We start from the raw sequence: 22081 nt of genomic DNA, 5'->3' as shown, positions 1-22081 counted from the left end.
TTCTCACATGGCCGTAAAACTTTATTATTAAAATCATATCAACACATTGAGCTACTTTTATTGACTTTTTAGGCAATAGGCCTTTGCATTTTATTGATGCCCCAATACTGACAAAATGTATTAAAATGTGATCAGACAAGTAAAAAATAACAGAATACATCCATAAATAATGTGTTTGGTTACATAATTAAATATATAAAAAATAAAACATATTTTTTACAAAGTTTTACACTTTTCCTTAAACCTCCAATCACTTGGTTTAAAAAAACACTCCCTTTTAATTATTTAACAGTATAATTTATTAATGTACTTAGTTATATTTTGAGTTTTCTGATCTTTTTCTACATTTTCTCAGTTTCTGATCATTTATTTTTCTTACGATTGAAGCTTTTTTTCCTTGAGTTTTACGGTCTGTTCTCAATAAACAATCACAATTTTATTTTTATTTTACTTTATTCATGAACGTGACACCACAAACCACCTTCAAAACATTGAATACTGGAGCTGGAGATCTTATATTAAATATATCATGTATTACAAGGAAGAAGAAAAAAGACATAACAACGCGCCCCTCATCGAGTTCCGTTGAGAAACCCAATGGGACGCTGGAACTGAGTCAGGGGCCCTTCATGGACCCCTTGGAGGTCCCCAGCCTGCAGTGTGCTGATGGAGCTCGCTGCAGTCTGGATCGTGTGAGCTCCATGTCGGCCAGCAGGTGTCGCTGCGGGCTGTGGAGAAACAAGAGTGGAGAAGAGACGAGGCCTGGCCTGGGAATTTGCTGTTCGCTTCCCATTCTTCCTATGCAGACAGACACACAACATGGCGGACTAGAATAGTCGGCCGACGCGCCCGGATACAGCGGATAAACCGTGGGATTTAACATCTAGGGAGGTTGAGCAAGTACACCCCTAAGGGTCGACAAGTTAGGGCGAATCGAGGACTTTTTCTTTAGGGGGGGGGGGGGTGCCGTCCTCGCCTGGATTCAGCAGAATAACTAACTGCGAAGTGTTGGCTGTGTGTCCCAGATCGTGCTTCCCTCCTCTGCTATCACCCAGGTCCCCCCACCCCGCTCAGACTCTCGGTTCCTGGGGTGTGGAGACAGGGGCCGGGGGTTGAAAAACGTGGAAGAGAAAGAGAGGAGAAATTCCTACTTGGCTTTGATTTTTTTTTTTTCTTCTTCTTCTTCTCCCCCCCCGCCTCAGGCTTCCTCTGGGCGCTACAGGAGTTGTGGTGAGTTTTCTTGTTTTTGTTGCGCAAAGCCCGAATCACACTTGTTACAATGTCGCTGTATACCAGCATGTTTCCTCTTCGCTGTAACATTGTGTCACCCACAAACAAGCACTTTGTGTAACACAGTCGGTGTGAACGGGATACATTACACGATACCTGTATCACACCGGACTGGAACCCGGGGGCTCGTGCAAGGAACGGAGCTGTGTTTAATAGTTGTGAACCTCTTTTGTAACGCTTGAACATTTCACAAGTAGCTCGGAGGCAGGGAGGGGATTTTTTTTCTATTTTCTTTTTGACGAAGGAGTCTCTCAAGAGAAGGGGGCTTAAAGATGAGTGCGGCAACATTTTAGAAGTCGGAGGTTGTAACTCGGTTTTGTTGCGCCAACACGGATGCTGTTGCGCTGCTGCTGGCGGTGGAACAAAGAGGGGGGGTCCAGGACCGTCCTGCCTCACTGGAAAGTACACTTTATTGATCATCGCTTTGTTATTACACGTTCAGAGAGGGTGGGGAGCTGGCTGATGGGTGGGTGGGGGGGGCGGGGGGGTTGGGCTTCACGCGACCCTCAACAGGAATTAGGTCGCCCTAACATTAACATGTAGGCTGTGCTCTGTCAAATCACAGCGGCTGCTTTGTGTTTCTTCTTCTGCACTCTGACACGGAGTCTCTGAAGTGTGCATTCCCCTTTACGACCTCTCCCAAAGTTTTTCTTTTTTTTTTGGTAATGATTAATTTTCTCCTCTCCTTTCTGAATGTTGGGTGTAACCGAGCATACCATTTCAATCTTGTGGGTGTTGAGATTTTATTTTTATGCATTACTAAACTTTCACTTCAACTGTAAGTTATGATTTCTCAGCTCATCAGAAGGTTGGATTGTTCCTGTAATGGCTTGTGACAAACATTGGATACGGTGACGATTTAGATGAAGTGTAGGACTGATTTACAAACATCAACTCCCAGAACATCAGGGGAACCAAACAAGTTTGAATGCCTGAAGAGAGGAGTATCATCCGGGCTGAGGAGGCCGAGTCTGGCTTGACATATCTGACGAAGCCCTCGCCGTGTCTTCCCGGAGCTTGACTCATCACGTCTGGACCGATTCACTGAGCTGCAGCACATATCCACCGCGCCTCAGCCTTTCCACGACACGCTCTCCACTTCACAGAGGTCGTCCTGTCATGTTAGAACCATCCAAGTGCAAAACTCCAGCTGTACTTCCTGTAAATGTATGTGACTCGTCTCTCACAGTCAACGCAGGCCTACCGTGACCTCTAGTTTGTCAGGCCTGGACACGTTTCCCAATATGCCGTCCAACCCGTCTCTGGTTGTCTTGCAGCCCCATCTCAGGAACGTCAGTCTGTGTCTGTTTAAAAAAAAAAAAAAAAGGCAGCACTGCTTATCATCTTGCTCACTCTGTCCATATCTTCTCCAACCTATTTTAAGAAAAAAGGAGTTATTTCTGTCTTGGGATCCTGAAAGGGTTTTAGCACAGGAGCTTGAGTGATCCTCACACCACACTTAGCATGATTTGGCCTAGTTTCTAAAAATAAGAATAAAGTATTGCTTGAAATCGCCTTGTTGGAACGTTCCGGTGAAATGACCAACCTGTTAAGAACATGTCCTGTGTTCAGGGTGCTGACACAATATTAGGAGTTGGCTCTTCGGGTGGGGTGGGAGGTTTGTTTCCACCTGTGGGCCTACATAGTGTTCTGTGGAAGAGCACTGCAATTCTGCCTCCAACGGGATAAACAACTGCACTTAGAGGATTATGAAGCATTATGGAGCCTGATTTCAGCTACATGTGATGTGTCAGTCGGCCTCCGTGACATTTCTTTCCCAATATTGGAAATTTACCTGTGGGATGACTCACGATTGATAAATGAAATATCTTGCCTGACTGGGAGGGGAGGACTTCATTCAGACTCACCCTTTTGTTTTTCCCTCTGCAGATGCGAAGTAGTAATTACGTAACCCCTTCAAATTATCGAGTAAATCTTTGTTTTACTTCCTCCTGATGTGGGATGATTGATGTTTCTGGTTCGCCACGGCTGTCACGGATAAGCAGAATGTCTTTTTAGTGGACTTCAAAGACTGGGTCGGATTCTGTATTCGAGAAGTATTTTTAGATGTGTGAGAAGTTATTTTTTGTGTGTGATCCAGGTTGGTGAACATCTGGCTCCTACCTCCTTGTTCCTTTTTATTTTAGTGGGGAACTGCTTTGCTGTCAGCATACGGTGGGATGCTGGCACTAAATATTGGAGTTGTGGCCGAAAGTACATCAACACTCTTGCACACAATGGGTTATATTCGGCTTTGCCTCTGTACCTTAAATAGAGGCTCATAGATGCTTTGATTGTTTAGAAGTATTGGCAGTCATGGTAATGTTTCCACCATTCGCTGTTTCGTGAAATGTTTTCTCATTTTGTTTAGAAAAAGCAGAGATTATGAGCAAAAGGACACATTCAATCACATCGAGGTATTGTCAGTCCTTCGTCCCGGAGAAAAACTCTGATGTGTTGTTAAACCATGCCGTCACGGACGAGGTCAACTTCAGGTCGGATTCAAACCCGTTTGAGAGCCGTAGCTTTAAATATTTAGATCTGCACTTTGCTTTTTGGCCTTCGAGCCGGCAAGACCTTTCTTGCCCTGCTGTGAAAACAATCTCCAAAGAGCATGTTGGCAAACCCGAGTAGTCTTTGAATGCACCACCTACAGATGGGCATGGATCAAAGGGGGATTGTGGAGAAGCACTGTCACGACACCGCCGTTAAGTCAAGTCTCAGATGATTGTCTCTTAATCTTGGATATCTTTCAGAGGAAGCGGAGGGAACGAGCGCGACAGTACGACCTCGACAGATATGAAAACCTTGACTTTGGTTTCCAGTTGTTACAGATCCTAAATGACCAAAGCGAAGACGGGAAAGTGTGGCAGGGAAATCCAAATGGGCAGCGCCTAGTCTACCTCGTCTGTTTTCCTGCTGCATGCAGGGCTGAACATCATTTGAAATGTCTCGATGTTATATTGTGTCAAAGTACATTTATTCAAGCACTGCACTGAAGTACAAATTTGAGGTACTTGTATTTCTCATGAGTTTCCATTTGATGCCACTTTATACTTATACTTTTTTTTTTTATTCCACTGCGTTATTTGTCAGGTGTTAGATACTTATTTTACAACAAAATACTTAGTATAAAAATGTCTGAAGAGCTTATATGATATAAGGCATTGTTATAATTGAACGGTGTCTAAAAAGGATAAGAATTAGATTCACCTCAAACTACTATAACAGCAAAATGCGATTTACATCTGAAGAAATCAATTATAATCATTCAGTGGTGTAATATATAGTAGGACACAGACATTTGTCTGTATTTAATACTTTTACTTTTTTATGCACATGTTGCTCAAAGTTCCTCTGTACTTTTGCTTAAATAACATTTGAAAGAGCTTTTCGTCTAAACTGTATTTTTTCAGTGTAGTGTTGCTATTATTGCTTCGGGACATTTTATCCTTTGCATTTTTCTTTTCTATAAGCAACAAAAGAAGCAAACTTGTTGAACGTTAAATGTGGTCTAAACACCAACAGCTCCACAAGTCTTAAACTGTCGGAATGAAAATTCAAACCAGGCATTGGATCAAAGAACGAGTAGACATGACCAGGAATCTTACCAGCCATTTGATGCCAACTACGGACACGTTGTGGTATACATTTTCACGGTTGGATGCCCTAACGCAGCTGCATGCTGGGTATAGAAATGAATTTATGTGTTAGCGTTTCGGATGGCAGAAGTAATTGTGAATCAGGTTTCGTTGTGGCCCTTGAGCCGGCTGTTTGGCCCCACACCACGCTTTGAGGTCACAGTGGCTTCTGTGGGGAGGCCGTGCATTGCGCCTCCACATCCTCTCTGTGTCCATTGTGGGAAAGCTTGAGAGGCCCCTGGCATGCTCTGTGAGAAACCCCACAAGGAGGCAGACACAGAGCAGAGCTTCATCGACTCACCGCTTTCACTCAACTCAACAAGCGAGTTTTATTGGATCCAAATCATCGTTACAAGCTTAATAACAGACGCGGCGGTCACTCCTGTCTGTGTGATTAGCCGGAATAGTAATCCCCGGCTTCTCCTCGTCCTTTCATCAACTCACCAGCCCCACGAGTGAAGCCAACAGGAACCAGAAACCACACCAGCAGGGAGTAGTATCCCTCAGAAAGGGAAGTCCAGAGGATTGTGGCTGTTGTATGTGGCACTGGGGACATATAATCTGTGGTCTGTTTCGTTGCAAGAGTCCTAGCGGGCCTGGGTTAGGCCTACTTCAGTCTCCCGTGAAGAGAGGCATTCACAGTATTCCTGTTGCCCCCCCCCCCCCCCGTCCTCCCCTCTCAAGACATAGAAACAGTATTAATATGCCATGAATGGAGACAGACAGACGAGCATTATCTAGCGCTGCTGCAGCGGCTAGAGAGGCAGGATGCCTTGTAGAAAGCCAGAGGGGAATATTTCTCTGCATGAATGGCGAAGTCCTCTTGACCACCGCTGCTGGTGTCATGTCAGCGAGGCGTGTGGGGTTTGTGTCTGTTGGTTTTCCAGCTCACTCATTTGCCTAAGGGGGGGGGGGGGGGGGGGGGGTATCTCTGCTCGGATTCCTGCGGTGTTATCTCTTTGGCCACATTATGCAAAATCTAGATCAAACAACATAATAAACTATCAAGGATTCTAGTCTCAGGATAAAGTATTTTCCTCCCTTTTTAGTAAGATCTGTCGTCATCTTGAGCGATTCATTAATTCATGTCCGTACAGTCGTAAAAAGATACTTATTACTTCACCTCGGGTCACAGGTAGATACAAAAGCGTGAGTGAAAACCACAGACTCGAGTGGGAGCTCTCCATATTAAATGACTAGCTTGCATTGATCTTACGTCTTGGCCTTTTGGTTGTCATGGGGATGTAATTGGACTTCCTTTATATTCTACCTATAAGTGTTCCTTTCACCGTGTGAATGAAATGACATGGGAACAGCCCGGCCCTTTCACAACTCTGCGATTGCACTCCTATGAGGTCTTCAGTCGTCGGTCTGGCTCTCCGCTCGCATGCACACAAAGCACCGAGTTCTGCTCAGCGGGGGAGACTTTGGCACACGAAATAAGAGGTTTTAAAGTTCAACATGTTGTTTTACATGATTTAGATGTGATAATATTAGAGATTAGACTATTTGTGTACATTTTTACCTCATCTTTATCGAAACGTGTTTCTGTATTTTAATTCATCCGTTGCTGTCATTTTTAGTATGTGTATTGTTTTTTTTGTGTGTTACTAATAAACACTGAGTAAAATCTCCATACTTTCTTTATCCCAAACAGACGTTACCTAATTGACACGTCAAATGTAATCTGGTAAATGGTATGAAAGAAACTGAAATAAGACGAGAGCTTGATAAACATCTGGAACATCAGCTAAAGCGAGACTGTACAACTTTTGAAAAGAAATAGCTCAAAATGTAACCTTAACTTCATAATATAATATTATATAATCTATGTGTCAAGTGAACTACTCTGGGTAATCACACTTCACATAGAAAAACAGGTTAATGTATCTGAATTGTCCACAATTTTAGTTTTTACGTCAGTTGTTCACATTTGTATTCACATTTGTATATATATATATATATATATATATATATATATATATATATATATAGTTTCTTATTCCCGCCAGTCAAACTATTGATTTTTATTGCTTGTTTTAGTCTTAAAAAACACAGCGGCAGTTTATCCCAACGGATTGCCCTATGCGCTCTTCCTTTTTTGAGAAATATTCTCATGGTTGCACAACACAAGCCCAAAGTCAGGAGAGCACAAGCCGCGCAACTACTTTTTGTGTACATTCATTCACTAATAGATGGGCAAGTACATGTCTGCTCTGCGGGGAATAGTGTGATAAAACCGTTGCAACGATATTTACTTATTTTCATCTGGCTGTATCAATCCGCCGACTAGGAGGCTGGATTGAAAGAAACAGAACTTCATTAATTAAAATGTCTGTATGAAACATCAGATCGGTGAAAGTAGGAATTTCTTGGAATTCAGGAGGTCTTGGTCTGTCAACAACGGTGTTGCAATTACAGTTTGGCAAGACAATGTGTATTAGCTATTGTAGGAATGTTATTAAAGCCTGATCAGGACACTATACAAGAGTGATTTACTTAAAATGCCCTGTATAATAAGGTAATTGCACATACAGCCAAATCTTCGGAAACAGATTATTTGCGATGTCTCCTGCATCTTAAATCATGAGTGCGAGTTACACCAACCCGTCGCCCGGAGTGTGTTTTTAATAGAGAGAACGGACAGCACAAATAGAAGCACTTGCCCAGTACCTCCTAAATTAATGATGTCCTCTACCGACACATAAGTATGTTGATAAAAGAAAGGCATGCATTTACACACACACACACACACACACACACACACACACACACACACACACACACACACACACACACACACACACACACACACACACACACACACACACACACACACACACACACACACACACACACACACACACACACACACACACACACACACACACACACACACACACACACACACACACACACACACACACTGGAAGACTGCTGCTTCTCCGGAGGCCAAAACACATTATGACGCATCCCTAGGGAGTTGCACCTTAGGGTCTACAACAGTCTCAGGATGAAAACCTGCAGCATCTGTGAAGTGCCGGCTAGCAACAGGACCGGCTTATATCACTTACACCAACACAGCGACATGTCACCCAGCCTCCCTGGACGGCACGCAGAGAACAATGAGTCATGCCCCATTGAGGAAAGGTTACCCCTCTTACAACAAAAAAAAAAACCCTACCTACCCCAGTCTATCATGTTGACTTTAGCTTAATACACATGCCAGATGCCTTGTAATGGTAATTCTCACAAAGCAGTATTAATCACTGAGCTTGTCCTTTTTATAGCTGAGTGACTCCCTTTAATGAGCACTGATGGGGAGGATAGTAGAGGTACGGGTTTTAAGGTTTCCCTCAGGTTCGCGGTTCGGTGTGGTTTCGACATAATTAGAGCTGCAACCGGGCTGCATGGTGGTGCAGTGGCTAGTACTGTTGCCTCACAGCAAGAGGGGCTGGACAACCCTTGTATGTGGGGTACGCATGTTCTCCCCGTGTCAGCGTGGGGTTTCTCCAGGTACAGTCCAAAGACATGCAATTTAGGCTAATTGATGACCCTAAATTACCCCTAGGTGTAGATGTGAGTGTGCAACCCTGAATGGGAGAAGCAGTTACGGATGATGAATGGACCGAGCTGCGAGAGTTAATTGATTAGTTGGTTGGCAGAACATAAATGGGCATTCGGCAAGAATTTTGGTAGACGATTGTAAACTATATATCTTGGTCAAACAAAAGACATTTGAACAAATCCCCGTGGGCTCTGGAAACTGCAGTGGACATTTCTCACCATTTTCTATCATTTTATAGAGTAAACGATTCATCGTTTAGTTGAGAAGATAAACAGCAGAATAATCGATAATGAAAATAATCATTATTTAGAGCCCTAGAGACTATAAAATAACAACAAGGTAAAAAGAAACTCTTGTGATGAAAGACCCTCATGTCAAATTTAGAAACATGTCTATGAATAGAACAGAATCACTTCCTGCTTTTATTTCTCTATTAAAAAAAAAAAAAAGAAGGTCCTTTTGTAGAATTTTGATAATTCTACTAAAATTTGTCAACATGTTTCCTAGATTTCTCCATTGTCCATTTTTCTGAAGGCATGAATTGTTTTTTTGGAAGCGGATGTTTGCTGTAGCTAAATGGATGCATGGTTGTGACAGAGAGAGAGAGAGAGAGAGAGAGAGAGAGGGAGAGAGGGATAGCAACAATTGGATTTGTAGGTTAATAGCATCCTTATTGACAATTTAACTTGCTCATCGTGCCCCATTTCAGGCTGCAGTCATTACCAAAACAGAGCTTTGCTAAAACCAGAGTGTAAGTACTGCGATGAATGAGCTTAGTTCAAAACACCAGAAGATTGGCAACTGGCATTAATAGAGCTTGTAGCACCCAATTTATCCTCTGCCCACTGATGCAATAATCCCTGATGTAAAGCATCGGTTTGTGTGTGGTAGCGCTGCAGGGTTTGGCTCGGTACAGTGCCGAAGTATCTCTTTAAACGGAGGCAGATGGGCTGGATTATTCCCGGGTCAAGGCAACGGGATTAGGTCCAGGGATTATCACAGTTCAGTCAGGGGAGACAACAGCCTTGTTGGTCTCTGGGATTATACACAAAACTGAGAGTCGGCCAGGCCGACCACCCAGCCGCCGCCGCCGCCGCCATGCTTTCTCCAAGTCTGTCTATTGTCCGGCCTGGACTGGCTCATCCCCGTATCAGAGCTTCTTTAGTGCTGATTCACTGTTTCTGCAGGAATGTAATTGTGACACTGATTCTGTTTTGGTCATGCTCCTGGTGATGAATGTATCATCACAAATAACACATTTTGGGATTAAGCCCTGTTGAACTGGTCGATATGGTTCATTTCAAAGTCACAAGAAGAATTATATTTGATCATTTTCAACCAATTTGAAATGTCTGTACCTAAACTATAATTTCATCATGTCGTCATTCATTTTGACGACCAAATTTAGCAAAATGAAAATATGAGGTGAGCATATCAACATGGTGTGACTCCACTGGCAGTCGCGACATCATCTCGAGTTATTGCCATGCTCTAATAAATACTTCAGGGACTCTTCACACCTGTCTCTCTGAATAGACCACATATTTCTGTCTGTGTGTCTCAGAACAGTCCTCTCCTACATTATTCATCCAGATCTTGCAAAAAAAATCATTTTTGCAAGTAGTAAGTTAAATTATATATTTTCAAGACCTGCGAAAGCACCAAAAAAAATAATGATGTCTTCTGTTTACGCTCTAGGACCACGCTGTGCGAATGAGTGATTGATGCCAACTTCGCTTCTTCAGGTAAGCGGCATTTATCACACACGGGCTAAACTTATGCAGGTTTTCTTATTTCCATTACAAATGTGAGAATAGTGCCCTCCAAAAATGAGCATGTGGGATTAGAATAGAGGATTCCAAAAAAACATACAGTGGATTATACAACGCATAAATCTCTTGATCTGAATTTTGAAAGTGGGTTCAGTAACTTTGATTGATTTCAATGAGCTTTCAGGTTGTTTTTCATTAACCCTGTTGTCCCTTTTGTGCATCCTCCGTGTAGGGCAGAATGGGTGTGTGTCCCCTGCTCCTGCTGCTCGGTCTAGCCCTCGGGGCCACAGCTCAGGATCATGTCCCCATCACAAGTACGGATCATGTCCACTTATGTCAAATTCCTTTACTGACTCACCTTATTGGGTTAAAAGGCTCACAGTGAAAAATTGCTGTCTTCTTCTTTCCAGGTCCTCCAAATATGTCGGCCAGACCTACAGACTCCCTCTCCTTCAACTTTACAGACACGCAAACCCCCATAGGCCCACCCACAACGCTCGCCCCCACAACCATCCCAGTGACGACGACGACGACAACCATGAGCCCAGCTGGTGAGGAGGATGTACTACCGACTGGTCCCAACGCCACCGGGCGGTTGTTACCAGTACCCGCTCCCCCGCCTCCAGCTCCAAGTGATGCCCCTCAGGCCACACCGAGCACCGAGCTTCCCTCTCTTCCCACCTCTGCGGGGGCAGACAACGAGACGGCAGCCTTCCCGTCTGACACCCCAGCTACAGATTATTTTGATAATTTAGCCACTGTTGATCCGGAGACCATCACCGAACCTGGGATGGGGGACACCTCAGACACCAGCCCACATGGTGAGTGTTTGTGCATGTTCTGGGGACGCTGTGGGCCCCGTTTATTTTAGTGTGAGAACAAGTAATCTCTCTAGACTCTGTTTTTGGAGGTAATGTCCCCCCTGTAGCACCATCCCCAGAGTTCAAGAGCAACGTGTCTAAACTTAGTATCATTTTGACAGCACCTTTCTGTCCTCACACTGGGACAAATCATAGAACAGAGATCCCCAACCAATGGTAGCCTCAATAGACCAGACATGTTGTGATTCGAGAGGCTGTGACTCATCTTTGTCTTGAATGGAAAAACACCCTCTGATCATGGTGTGGGTATTGTAATCACTCTGTTTGTTTGTGCATAAAACCTACAGCTTAATGGAAGAAGAAGTTACCATTCTTACATTCACTGCAGTCATTCAGAGAAGTGTGGTGAATCAAGATGGCACTGTTCAGACCCTGTGTGTTGTATTTGCAGATTGTGTCATGGTGGGGTTTTTCTTTGTTGCTTACATTTGACTTTAGCCGTTGCAAAACTGCAGTTGCTGCTTAATGTTAAAAAAAATAGACTTGGTGGATGTCGAGGTTGTTTGTCAACTGCATACGACTCTGTCAGGGAGGTTTTCCCTGCTTTACACACACTATATAACGATGACTGGGTGGGTGCATTTAAGCATGTATTTAGTGCCGCCACTTGTCATCAGATCATCCGAGACACATTTTAATGCAACGTGTGAACAGGACCTAACTAAAGTAGACGTACACAAAAGGTTACGGCAATTTGGAGACAGCGAGAAAACAAAGACTCATTAGAATAGATAAACATCACAGATTGTCAGGGTGGTGTTTTTTTTGGGGGGGTTTTTGTCACTCCATCTAGCTGTGTGTTGTTCATGCAGCCTGGCAAAGCAGTAGCAACAGCTAGAAAGAGCGAGCAAGTGAGCTTTCTGGTCAATAGTGGACCTTGTTAATATTTTAGATAGTTGGACACTTTTCTGCTTTTAGACTCCATTGTAGCTGCGCTGAAAATATCCTGACGTGACATACCTGCATTTGACTAGTCATCCACAAGAATCAGAGGAGCAGTAAAACTAGATGACCAAGACGCTGTTATTTTAATGTGAAAACAAACCGTGTTGAAGGAGTATTTCTATGTATTGACTTCACTTTATCAAAGGCTGCTTTTGAGTTTATTTTTAAGGCATTACAAGTGACGTCAACGCTCTAAAGCGGAAGTTTTCTTTTTTTTAAATTTCAAAGGTTATTCAGCTTCATTTTCTTTCGCAGCTTTGTGTCTGTGTACTGACCATCCTAGTAACATCCTTGGAAGTGAAACATGACCCACACCCTTGTCTTTGACATTAATTATTCATATTGCATGAATATAGAGAAATGCACAAATCATCGAGTGACACTGGCTGATTTTTTATTATCAAGTAAAATAACAGCAGGTATGTTTTAGATTTGAAAATGCTTTTGGTACAAAAATTCTTAGAAAGTGTACTTGAGTACTTTAAAAGGTCAGATGAGCAATACTCACTCCTGGTCAACATAGATGTGTCTGCACTGCTAATGCAGTGTGTCCATTACACAACGTAATCACTTTGGAATCGTAGGTGCTAAACGTAGTTGCTCTATTGTCTCCCGCTCGCTGTCTGTGGACCTTGTGTGTTGAGCAGTTCTAGATGGCATTAGATTCAAGGCTGCGTCAGTTCCACATGATACCCACAGCCTGTTGTGCTCCTCTTCTGTTCAATGTACACATTGTCCGAGGGTGAACACTGAAAAGTCCTGGGAATTGTGCCTGAAAATGCAACATAACTGGGCGGTGTTCCAAGCTACTCCCCCCCCCCCCCCCCCCAGAAAGTGCACATGGAGCATGAAGTCAAACGATGCATATTCTCTGCAGCGTATTTTTGTCTGCAACGTTGAGAGCTTTCTTGAATTTTGAGTCGTTCCATGAAACGGCTGATTCTGTCGTTGCATTGTCACCACCGCGGTGCAGTTTTTCTAGAAAAATCTCTTCTTTTGTTGTGGCGTCATGTGTCTTACGGGGCCAGTCATTAGCACACAAACAGCAGCCAGTTTTTTTTTTTTGTGCACCAAACTGCAGTTGTTGTTCAGGCAAATCTCATGTGTTTTGTGTTAACTGCTGCACGGATAGGTCACCAGGAAGACTATAGGACTGCCTACGACTCATGTGCACGGTGGAAACATATAGAAATTGGTCAGCTATTGTAGTCATCACAAAGAATAGATTAACTTGCTCCATGTAATATCTAATTTGTAGTGTGTATTGTGTTTTCTCACCAGTCGATAGCATCTCATGACAGCGTGTGGCTCAGGGGGTCGTTGGTTTACCACAAGGTTGGCGGTTCAATTCCTGGCTGCTATTGTCTGTATGTCGAAATGTCCTTGAGCGAGACACTGAACACCAAGTTGCTCCCCGGGCGATTCACAGCAGCCCACTGCTCCTAAATGCTTTGGATGGGTTAGATGATATGTATTTACCTTTATGTATATGACAAATATAATAAGGTTTGAGGTTTAAGTTTAATATGTACCCGCTAAATAATTCCTATAAAATTCCCAGCAAAAGTCCTAAATGTTTCAGTATTTTCTACCATCCCCCTGTGTTTGCTGTCATCTTGGGTACAACCAGTCACAGAAGCAGAGGGCCGTCCCTCAGTTAAACTGTGATTTATCTGCTCGCTCCAAAGCACAGCCTGTTGCACACTCTCCGCATCTCCATTTGTGTTTTTTTTCCTTCGGAGAGGCCAATGAAATATTAACATGGACAACCATTACTGAAAGGAAAGATGCAGGCTGGTGTTGAAAGAGGCAAAGGTCACTTTACGGCCTCAGCTTTTCTTTTCTTTCTTTTTTTTATCCCACATTCTAACATATTAACAAGCTGAAAATCTGTCTGAATGTAAAAGGAAAAACAGCCTCTAGAGATCTTTTCAATTTTAGCTGAACTTCATTAATTGATTAGTTGATCAAATGTAATATGCATACCACTCTCACTAGTAGTTCTCTTGAATACCTATGTTGAATACACGTATTGTAAGTCGCTTTGGATGAAAGCGTCTGCTAAATGACTGTAATGAATATAAAGCTGTAGCCGGTTAGCTTAGCTTAGCATAATGACTGAACACGGAGAAACTGCCAGACTCGCTCTGTCCAAATGAAACAAAATCTACCGAACCGCACCTCTGAAGCTCACTAATTAACAAGTTATATCTTGTTCTGTTGTGTTTTTTTTACTCTGGACTCTTTCTTGGCTACTTGCAGCGACAGCCCTCAGTGACTTTGGTTTGTGCTCAGCTTCAAGAAACGGTAGATCACGTGTAAGATTATGGTCAAATCACTCTTTGTGCTTTTTGCATATTGTATAATAAGTTGGTCACATTAGTAAGCTGATAAAACATCCACACCAACGCCCCAAGCTGATTTCATGTGGTGTAATAAGAGAATAATTTGGTAATGGCAATGGAATTTGGCATCATTGTCGAACCAAAATACTGACTCACCTCAGTTATTGAGACACTTTTTTGATTATTTATTTAATTTTTCAATGAATTGCTGAGTACAAACTAAGTATCATCCCTTTTTCTTTCTGTCTCTGATGTAGACAACAACCAGTCCGATGACATGCCCATCATAGCTGTCATGGTGGCCCTGTCCTCCCTGCTGGTCATCATCTTCATCATCATCATCCTCTACATGCTCAGGTTGGTGAAGTGCAGTTGATGCTACACACACGGCACGCTAGCTATGGAGAGACCTGTGGTGAAGGCCTAAGGTGCTCCTGTTACCATGGCAATGACTGATTGGCATTCAGCTGTAAGACTAAAGTGTGTGTGTGTGTGTGTGTGTGTGTGTGTGTGTGTGTGTGTGTGTGTGTGTGTGTGTGTGTGTGTGTGTGTGTGTGTGTGTGTGTGTGTGTGTGTGTGTGTGTGTGTGTGTGTGTGTGTGTGTATTAACATGCACTTTGATCTGTGTTGGTTGACAGGTTTAAGAAGTACAAGCAGGCGGGGAGCCATTCAAACTCCTTCAGACTGACCAATGGTAGATCAGATGATACAGGTAAAACGCCCACATGTGCATTAGTGTCCGAGTGTGTCGACAGACGTGACTGCATGTGCATTGATCTCAAATGTATTTGTTTTGGGTCCTATCAGCAGATATGTACAGCCAGCTTAAACCGAACTTGCTACTCTTGAGTTTTTCCTGATAGGACTTGATTGATCTTGCTTCCCTAACAGATAACATTTCACTGGTTGACTGTTGGCAGAAGGCTTTTGTTCACTGTGATTACCTAACCAGCAGGGCTGCAGTGAGCTCCCTCACATGTCACAGTGTTGCTTCACATCGCCCTCTGCTGGGCATCTTTAGAGAGGAAACCCAATGATGAAGTCAGTGTTACTTGATGCAAGACCGCTCTGTTTCTTACCCCATTCTCCCCTGTCTTTATCTCCTTCCCACCGCTCTTCGCCTCCTTCCTCCTCCCTTCCTGCGTGTCTGCGCAGAACTCCAGAGCGTCCCGCTATTGGCCCGGTCACCCAGCACAAACAGGAAGTACCCGCCCCTTCCCGTGGACAAACTCGAGGAAGAAATGAACCGTCGCATGGCAGATGACAACAAGCTCTTCAGGGAGGAGTTCAATGTATGGCACACACAAACACACACTCACACACTCAAACACACACACCCTCTGATAACACTGAGCCTGATGCTCACCTTTAACCCATATCCCTGTAGCCCCATTAAGTGAGTCCCGTCCAGGGGCACTAGGAGCCCAGAAGGTATTTCAGATAACAAATGATTGTGATGCCGATCTATAGTACATTTATAGTCACAATAGCCAGCTATGAGCTGGCAACTACAGTAGGCTGACTGCCCAGTGCATACCTGACACCATTGTAAAACCTTAAATAGAAATGGTCAGCGAAAAGAAGAAAAACATTTTAGATAATTAGTCAGAAGTAATGAAGAAATGGTTTACATTGTTGGCTCACAGTAATAATAAACACACTTTTTTCTTTTTTTTAAAGTTATTAGACATGTGTGAGAACTCACTTCATTGCATTTGCCAGATAAGCAGCCTGTTGCTGTAGCACATTCACAAAACAAATTCCAGGTGATCTGTATTAGACACACAGCAGACAGAGAGAAGAGGCCAACAGGAAACGATGTCCAGGGTCACACGGACCGATTTGAAATTGATTCCTCCGTGTTAAATTTTTTTTTTTCTTGTGTGTTTAGTCGCTGCCAGTCTGCCCCATCCAGGCATCATGTGACGCTGCTTCCAAGGAAGAGAATAAAGAAAAGAACCGATACGTCAACATCCTGCCATGTGAGCAACAAACAGTGACACGGACTGACATTAATAAAGCAGAGTTTTTATCTGTGATTTCAAGCTATTAGAAACATTTATCATTATAGTCATAGTAAATACCAGACAGTTTACAAAGTGATCTACTGAGGTACATTTCATCGTCAGGATGGAAAACTTGTAGTGGACCATATGTCATTATAATTCCCTCTCTCGTTATGCTCCTCCTCCTCTTCATTTGCTTTTTGTCTCAGATGATCACTCCAGGGTGCATCTCTCCTCTCTGGAGGGAGTCCCAGACTCTGACTTCGTCAACGCCTCCTTTATAAATGTTCGTATATGTGCAGCATTTTTGCCACAAAAGAGACATTTCTGCTCTAAAGATATTTTGACGCACGCCTAACGTCTCTTCTTGACCACCTTCTTTCGCAGGGTTACCAAGAGAAGAATAAGTTCATCGCAGCTCAAGGTAAGGGTTGTGCCCGTATTGGCAGCAGAAGAACGGTGCTGTAGTTTTATTTAACAAACGAGACTACCTGATAATTAGCTCATTACTTGTCCCCTGACGTTATGTATCGGTCTCTGTCTCTAAGGGCCCAAGGAGGAAACGGTGAATGACTTCTGGCGGATGATCTGGGAGCAGAACACAGCCACCATTGTCATGGTGACCAATCTGAAGGAGAGAAAAGAGGTAGGACAAGGACAAGGGAACATTAGTTAGATTATTGTTATTTTGGACAACCCAATTTGTATTGTCACTATCTTTTCCCAAACCTGAAATTCATTGAGGCTGTTATTCCACGCAGCTTCGTGAATGAGCTCGATTTTCAATCATTCTCTTGTGTTTCAGTGTAAGTGTGCCCAGTACTGGCCGGACCAGGGCTGTTGGACATACGGGAACATCCGCGTGTCTGTAGAAGACACAATGGTTCTGGTGGACTACACCATCCGCAAGTTCTGCATCCAACTGGTAATATATCTCGTCAGTGTGGATACCAGGATATGATTGTTTCCTTCTGTGTGACACGGGTGTAGTGTGTATCAACAAAGTTCTTTTGAAAAGTATCAGGGCACGCACTGCGGACTAAAAATAGATTAGAAACTTTGGATGTGCTGTCGTTTTAAGTTTAGTGACGTAAATGAAAACCTAAATGATACTCAAATGTGTCGTTTCATTGGTTTCATTCGTCTCAGGTGGGAGATGTGTCTGGGAAGAAGCCTCAGAGGCTCGTCACCCAGTTCCACTTCACTAGCTGGCCAGACTTCGGGGTGCCGTTCACCCCTATTGGCATGCTCAAGTTCCTCAAGAAAGTCAAGAATTATAACCCCCAGTACGCCGGGGCCATTGTGGTCCATTGTAGGTATGTGGATCAAAGCTTGCACTCTTACTTTTGCCTGTTTAGTTGTGTGTTTTTTTGTCTGCATGCCACGCACAACTCACAACATGTCATATTTCTGTCTTGTCAGTGCCGGTGTGGGGAGGACAGGTACCTTCATTGTGATCGATGCCATGTTGGACATGATGAACTCGGAGAGAAAGGTGGACGTGTTTGGCTTCGTCACCAGGATCAGAGCCCAACGCTGTCAGATGGTCCAAACTGATGTAAGTCCAGTGTCGACACACTTGACCGTAGTCTCTCCCATGATGCAGGGTTTTCATTGCAATGATTTTTTTTGTTTGTTTGCTGCTTCCACTTGCTCTTCACCTTCTCCTCTCTGTCCCACAGATGCAGTACGTGTTCATCTTCCAGGCGTTGTTGGAGCACTACCTGTACGGAGACACAGAGCTGGAGGTGACTTCTCTGGAATCCCACCTGGCCAAACTCTACTCCCCCTCACCTGGAGCTGGCTGTGGTGGCCTGGAGGCCGAATTCAAGGTCTGTGTAGGTGTTGTATTCCTCCAAAGAGAGATTGATTCATACCTCTGCGTCCAAATGGTTTCATTCCAGTAACATGGAAACAATTGGTAAGTGAAGTTCTGCTGACATATTCGAAGTCTTATGTCATGATCGCCTTATTTCTAGAAGCTGACATCCATCAAGATCCAGAATGACAAGATGAGAACAGGCAACCTGCCAGCCAACATGAAGAAGAACAGGGTCCTACAGATCATTCCATGTGAGTGATGCAGTTGTATATACTGTATACACACAGAAATGAACACCGTGATGCACATAATGAAATTGCAGATAAATATAGTCCGTGTATGAACTCTTCATCAATCAAGGTTAATGTTTCTCCTTGCACAAACAGATGAGTTCAACAGAGTGATCATTCCAGTCAAACGAGGAGAGGAGAACACCGACTACGTCAATGCCTCTTTCATTGATGTGAGTGTAAAAGCACCTGGATAAGAGTGGATCGCTTCATTTCATTAATGCAGCCAATCGATCGGGTCTTTAAAGCCTTCCTTTTCTCCCTCCTGTTGTTTATTTTGGTATCCTCCGTTCATCCCTCTTTTCCCCGTGGACATCACTTCCTGTCATTTCCTGCATGTGGTCACAGGGCTACCGTCAGAAGGACTCCTACATGGCGAGCCAGGGCCCCCTGCAGCACACCATAGAGGACTTCTGGAGGATGATCTGGGAGTGGAGGAGCTGCTCCATAGTCATGCTCACTGAGCTGGAGGAGAGAGGGCAGGTGTGTGTGTGTGTGTGTTCAGATACAAAAACTAGTATTAGATATCAGGTCAATAACTGGCTAAAATAGAATATTGATATTAGAAGATTTACTCAATGCTAACTTGACGCCACCGGTCTTGTATAACATGTTAATAATCTGAACAAAATATCTTGATCTTTAGTGGTTTTCCAGCGTTCCTTCGCGTCAGATCTATAATAATTTGTGATGTAAAGTATTAGTGTCCAGATGGTGTAATGCTGCAAAGTAATAGTCATACCAGGAAATCATCTTTAATGGCCATAATTGGAATCCAGTTATTTACAGCAACATGGTGGATTTTGTGTCACTTTCCTTCTTTGCGCACGTCTTTAATGAGTGATGCTATTGGAACTAGTTTCTCTCTTTTAATAGACATTACATGAGAATTGAAGAATCTCTATCCAGAGATTTAGATGACAGTATTGTTTTTAGATTTCCTTGAAATGTTCAGAATCTTTGCATGCTGTTAAGCGTTGTAATTTGACCATCTCCATTATGGGTCCTGCAGGAGAAGTGTGCTCAGTATTGGCCCAGTGACGGAGTGGTGGTCTACGGGGACATCTCCATCGAGATTAAAAGGGAGGAGGAGAGCGAGAGCTACACAGTGCGTGACCTCCTGGTCACCAACAACAGGGTAAGAAAGGACTCAATGAAACAAGCAGAATACAAACCCACCGGAGGGTCTAGCAGATGAGACAAATGCCCTTTCGAGCCCAGATTAGCTAATACGGATTATATAACAACAGCATTCTAAGCAATACTACCTATAAAATGTATCCTAATCTCTTTCCTTTTGCCCTCGTCCATCTTTCCAGGAGAACAAGCCTCGAGCCGTGCGTCAGTTCCACTTTCACGGCTGGCCAGAGGTGGGCATCCCCACTGACGGTAAAGGCATGATCAACATAATTGCTGCGGTGCAGAAACAACAGCAGCAGTCTGGCAACCATCCAATTACTGTGCACTGCAGGTAAAACACACACGCAATCTTCTTAAACTCAGTATGTTGCTGTTTTAACCTGTATGTACCAGTGTAAGGGAAAAGGTGTATTGCGGTTGCACATGGAAATGCTTCTGGAAAGTGTGTGTGTGTGTGTGTGTGTGTGTGTGTGTGTGTGTGTGTGTGTGTGTGTGTGTGTGTGTGTGTGTGTGTGTGTGTGTGTGTGTGTGTGTGTGTGTGTGTGTGTGTGTGTGTGTGTGTGTGTGTGTGTGTGTGTGTCGGGGGAAATGGTCGCAACTATTATATCACAGGAAAAAACAGCTCAGGAGAATTGTTCTCTTCTTCCTTGTGGCATTTTAACTGCTCCCGGAAATATAACTCCCAACAAAGCCTGATGTTTCTGCGCATGCCTACAGCAGTGTGTATATTAAGTTTTCCATTTTTGCTTGTGCGTGTGTGTGTGTGTGTGCGCACAGTGCTGGTGCTGGCCGGACGGGGACTTTCTGTGCATTGAGTACAGTCCTGGAGAGGGTGAAGGCAGAGGGCATCCTGGACGTCTTCCAGACAGTCAAGAGCCTCAGACTGCAGAGACCACACATGGTGCAGACGTTGGTGAGGCGCCCTTTGACCCTTAATAGGAAATTGCTTTTGATTCTTCCATTGTCAAGTGAGGCATTTTGCCCTTCTCACATTTCCTTATGAACTTGTGATGTTGACCCTTTTTCCTCAAGAAGCAAAAGCTTGATTTATTACCACTGCTGGGATTTGTTTTTACTGCTATTAGTAAAGGGTATCTCAACAAGGGTATTTTGAAAATGGTATTCAACTGTGGATAGATGGACGTTGTTGTTGTTTTTTAATACAATTTGTAGTGTATATTCTCCTGCGTTTTACATCTAGATGCAAAACAATGTTTAAGGAACTTTCATTATGCCTTAATAATCAAACAGCTGTGTTATTGTACTGGTTGTATTGCATTGTAGGCCTTTTATACAAGGGATCAATGACTTCAGTGATTGAAATGTGACAGATTTCATAAAATATATACTGACGTAACCTTTCCTGTCTCTTCTCTCTCCTAAGGAGCAGTACGAGTTCTGCTACAAAGTGGTCCAGGAGTATATCGATGCCTTTTCTGACTACGCCAACTTCAAGTAGGGACCTGCCATGGATGGATGGATGTCCGCATATACTTCATACAAACCACGCACCACAACACACACACACACACACACACACACACACACATTACCATGCTGAAAGCTGCATATTCCCATCAGATGGATTTAAAAGAAAGAAAAAAAAGACTCATCACAACTTTATCTGTGGATGGGATGAACTGCCCGCAGGAAAAGGGAACAGAGGCCTCGGCCCGGAGGACAGGGCAGCGCAGTTGGACAGAGAAAATAACTGAGATGCCTTCTTGAATATTTTGTAATATTGATCTTGTTAATACAGCCCTTTGCCCCTATTTGCAACCCATCTTCCCCCAACCTCCCCCCTATGTATATATACTTACTGTGTTGCATCTTATTACTTTGGTTTCAGACACAGTTTTGAGTTTGGCTGCATTTTTGGGTGGCACCTGTAATGTATTTTATTGGTATATATATATATATATATATATATATATATATATATATATATATATATATATATATATATATATATATATATATATATATATGAATATAAATCTAACGCTTTGGTGGCTAATGTAAAAAGAAAAAATCCAGAGTCAAGGTGATGATGTTTGGATTTTTTTTCTTCTTTTTTTACTTTTTAGGGATAGAGACTTAAAACATATTTGGCTTGACCAGAGCTATGCTGTCGCAACATGAGTTGTAGCAGTACCTTGAACATTTTCAGACACAATCAGGACTTTTCTTCACTCCTAGACATTCGTACAGTACACACACACACACACACACACACACACACAGAGCCATTTGTCTTCACGCAGATTTAGTTCCATATGTCGAGCCACTTACAGTTTCTCTCCTTTTAAGTTTCAGGGGTTCAGATGTCACTCAGGATTGGAAATCAGAACCTCAGTGATGTATCTCAAGGACTCAGGTTG

General features: G+C 43.3%; 1 protein-coding gene across 4 annotated transcripts; it reads left to right on the top strand.

Moving 5' to 3' along the window:
- The first annotated feature begins 840 nt into the window (after nucleotides 1-840).
- ptpra (protein tyrosine phosphatase receptor type A) lies at nucleotides 841-21598 on the top strand. Of its 4 annotated transcripts, none has more exons than XM_079185164.1 (22): nucleotides 841-1230; nucleotides 10198-10244; nucleotides 10504-10585; nucleotides 10682-11092; nucleotides 14700-14799; nucleotides 15081-15154; nucleotides 15598-15734; nucleotides 16334-16424; nucleotides 16658-16734; nucleotides 16836-16872; nucleotides 16997-17094; nucleotides 17254-17373; nucleotides 17598-17764; nucleotides 17871-18006; nucleotides 18131-18280; nucleotides 18431-18521; nucleotides 18657-18733; nucleotides 18909-19043; nucleotides 19573-19698; nucleotides 19880-20031; nucleotides 20478-20613; nucleotides 21085-21598. In XM_079185164.1, the coding sequence occupies exons 2-22, from the start codon at nucleotides 10224-10226 to the stop codon at nucleotides 21157-21159; spliced, it is 2493 nt and encodes an 830-aa protein (XP_079041290.1). In that variant the 5' UTR covers nucleotides 841-1230; nucleotides 10198-10223; the 3' UTR covers nucleotides 21160-21598. The 4 variants fall into 4 exon arrangements, with proteins under 4 accessions (XP_079041290.1, XP_079041289.1, XP_079041288.1 ...); XM_079185163.1 differs by having other exon boundaries at nucleotides 18428-18521; XM_079185162.1 differs by having other exon boundaries at nucleotides 18131-18286.
- The last annotated feature ends 483 nt before the right edge of the window (nucleotides 21599-22081 follow it).

Source organism: Pholis gunnellus, assembly GCF_910591455.1.
Source record: "Pholis gunnellus genome assembly, chromosome: 3".
In the NCBI taxonomy this organism is placed as follows: Eukaryota; Metazoa; Chordata; class Actinopteri; order Perciformes; family Pholidae; genus Pholis; species Pholis gunnellus.
The sequence above is the reverse complement of the archived record's forward strand: the minus strand, read 5'-3'. Positions and strand labels throughout refer to the sequence as shown.